Source organism: Lactuca saligna, chromosome 7 (genome assembly GCF_052625555.1).
Source record: "Lactuca saligna cultivar CGN05327 chromosome 7, ASM5262555v1, whole genome shotgun sequence".
Classification (NCBI taxonomy): domain Eukaryota; kingdom Viridiplantae; phylum Streptophyta; class Magnoliopsida; order Asterales; family Asteraceae; genus Lactuca; species Lactuca saligna.
Window position 1 is genome coordinate 125,015,636 of NC_136423.1, and position 3,272 is coordinate 125,018,907.

A 3,272-nucleotide genomic window follows, 5' to 3' on the forward strand; every position below is an offset into this window, starting at 1 on the left:
AGTAGCCTTGTTTCCTTTCTTGTTCGTGGAGCCTTACCCCCTCTAAGGGTTACCCTAACAATTATAACCGGATGTAACCTGCTACAACCGGTTATAATGATCGTATATAAACACTTCCAAAAAATTTGTTACCTAGATGTGTAAAAAAAAATAATAATAATTACCAACCGAAAAGTTAATTACCTTATTAAATCAAAAATCAATTTCGCTATTTTCTACCAACCCGCGCATCCTTAATCCTAGAACACATTGAAACTAGCAAGTTGCAACGTTCTTTTTTTCAACCCTAAAATAAAAGCCGTCCCCCCCTTTTTTTTTTCCCCCTTCCCTGCGTGCGTTCACCTTCAGCCTTCTCCTTCGTTGGTCACCTTCATCCTTCTCCACTGCTCCCTTTCTTCAACTTCGCCGGACCACCTAAATATCGGCGTCGCCGACACACCAAACAATCTTCGTCGCTTCTACCTCGTGGAACCATCTCTTCAATACAGGTTTTTTTCTAGTTCTGTAATCTGCTAAAATCTGAGTGCTACGGTTCCATTGTTGCCTAAATGTTGTTTTTTCTTGTTGAAATCAGAAATTATTGCTAAAATCATATATTGTTTGAATCTCGAATCTTGGTTTGAAATGGGTTAAATGTTTAGTTTGAATACAATCGACGACTGCATCAAGTATTCTGAATATTCTTATTACCTATAAGGAATTTCCATAATGGAGTATGCGTATTAGTTCTATAACGATGGCATCCAATTCGGTTTCTTTTCGGACAATTCTGAGTGTTTTTGGAGATTATCAATGGAGAATATTTAACTAATTCCATTTTTGAAGCATTTTCGTGTAATGTAGTCCACCTCTTCTTCTGCAGATGAGATCCACACACTGCAAATGGCACTATTTAGAAACTCTGCAAACTCAAACAAACACCTTTATCATCTGTTTCACCTACAACACTCTCGGACATTTGTTAATGCTAGAGTTAAATGGGTAAGAGATACATACCTTGATCTTGCAGTTGAAAAAGAGAAAAACCTTCAACAAATCATCTCTCTCAAAAACCTATTCCTCTCTCAACCCTCTAAAACCATACCCCTTTCATCTATATCTCTTCACAAAACACTTTTCAAACTCCCCACCACAGCCACAAATTTCTTCCATAAATACCCTTCCATTTTCCAAATCTTCCAATCCTCCAAACCATTCCCCCTTCCTCAAGTCAAACTCACCTCACAAGCTGTAACCATTCACAATGAAGAATCCAAGATCTTGAACTCTTCTCATTACAAGAAAGATGTAGCTGAAAGATTAGCAAAACTTTTAATGCTCACACGAGCTAAAAAGCTTCCTTTAGATATTATCGATTTGTTAAGATTCGATCTTGGGTTACCTCATGATTTTATCCTGACTTTACTTCCTGAATTCCCTGAATACTTTCAGATTTGTAACATGGGTGATAAAAACTCAAAGGGTTGTGAAATGTTTGGTGTAGAATTGGTTTCTTGGAGAGATAATCTTGCAATGTCAGTGTTGGAGAAGAAAGTAGTGGAGGAAAACGGTGGGATAATTCCCAGAATGCCCATTAAGTTTTCGATAAATTTACCAAAAGGGTATGATTTGGAAAAGAAAGTAAGGATATGGATGCATGAATGGCAGAATTTGCCTTACATATCACCATATGAAGATGCATTCTTTTTGTCACCCAACAGTGATCAAGCAGAGAAGTGGACAGTGGCTGTGTTACATGAGTTGATGAATCTTTTTATATCAAAGAAAACAGAGAAAGAAAATTTATTGATTTTAGGTGATTATTTGGGATTTGGGATAAGGTTTAAAAAGGCATTAGTGCATCATCCAGGGATCTTTTATGTTTCAAATAAGATCAGAACACAAACTGTGGTATTAAGGGAAGCTTATAAGAAGGATCTTTTGGTTGAGAGGCATTTGTTGATGGGCATGAGATATCGATACCTTCATCTTATGAATCAAGTGATGAAATCAGATAGAAGATATAGACTTCGAATTAACAGGGGAAACTACAAAATGCAGTGAATATGCATTGTAAATAGTAATCATCAATTTATGCTCAAGAAATCGATTCATGTAGATGCATCAGAATCCCCATGGTAGCAATCATCAACCAAAGAGCATTGTTTATGTTAAGTTTTGGCCTTTTGAAGTTGCTTTAACGCCTTTTAATTTAGGGTTGAGTAAAAAGATGAAGGGGGATGGAGGAGACAAGGGCGAAATTGTCATCTTACTACTTAACTTAGAAGAAGACCCAAAGATAGAAAGTTACAAAACGTGCTGAATTTCTCTAGAGCTACAATTATGTGAGGTTTCTTCTTTTTTATGTTTGGGTTGAATATACAAATATTGTTTATTATTCTACTTTAGCTCTAGAATGTCATATTGTTAATGAAGTTGGAGATCTGAAATTGAAACTACTAAATCGAGCATTTTGAAATGATATCTGGTTTCCTTTTGCGTCTTCTTACTCAAAATAACATAGACTGATAGATCCTTATGGGTCATCTTGCTTATGCATTTCTTGAAAATTCATAATAAAAAGTAGAGCTTTAAGAATATTGAATTTAAATGCAAATTTCTAAACTTTGAAAAAGGTAAAACTTTGTCGTTTCCCACTTATACACCCAATGTAGTTAACCCACTTATACACCCAATGTAGTTAATCATTTCTATTTCATACAAAGTAATGTTTGGGACGTATAAGGGTGTCAAAAACCCGACCCCAGAGTTGTTCCCAAACAGGTGTAAATTTTAAAGTTTTTGGGTTCCAGGGAGGTGGATTTGCAAAAAAAAAAAAAAATGTAAATTGTTAAGCCTTTTCTTGACTTTTCGGTGGTTGACGAGGTGAATTCACAAATTGGGTGTCCCCAGCTGCTCAAAACTTTGTTTTCATACATTGGTTTGATAATTGGAAGTAATATGTGCAAGTTTGAAGCTTGGAAAGGTATGGTTGATAAGTTACTTCATAATTGTCATGTTGGAAGGCAATGGCTTTATTTATATGTGGTTGTTGTTCGTGATTTTAGTGTTATTATGCCATTTTATGTAAATGGAACTAACATGTAAGCTAAGGGGCTTTATAATTTGTACTCTAATATATGTATGGGTTTCTGTGGAGTGCACGGATGCATATGATCGAATTAGAAGCCGGTTCAGACTACAAGTCGGGGGTCCGGGGGCAGCGTCCCTTTGGCGGGGTCTAGGGCAACTCCCCTAGTGGGGTCCAAGGGGCAGAGCCCCTGACTTGCTTT

General features: G+C 36.6%; 1 protein-coding gene across 2 annotated transcripts; it reads left to right on the forward strand.

The window, feature by feature from the left end:
* The first annotated feature begins 297 nt into the window (after window positions 1-297).
* Window positions 298-2,450, forward strand: LOC145006518 (Ubiquitin carboxyl-terminal hydrolase family protein). 2 transcript variants are annotated; one of them, XM_078965600.1, is made up of 2 exons: window positions 298-488; window positions 575-2,450. In XM_078965600.1, the coding sequence occupies exon 2, from the start codon at window positions 883-885 to the stop codon at window positions 2,041-2,043; it is 1,161 nt and encodes a 386-aa protein (XP_078821726.1). In that variant the 5' UTR covers window positions 298-488; window positions 575-882; the 3' UTR covers window positions 2,044-2,450. The 2 variants fall into 2 exon arrangements, with proteins under 2 accessions (XP_078821726.1, XP_078821725.1); XM_078965599.1 differs by having other exon boundaries at window positions 863-2,450.
* The last annotated feature ends 822 nt before the right edge of the window (window positions 2,451-3,272 follow it).

Coding starts and splice junctions, on each gene's coding strand:
- LOC145006518 (XM_078965600.1), top strand. CDS start 883: ATGGCACTATTTAGAAACTCTGCAAACTCAAACAAACACCTTTATCAT.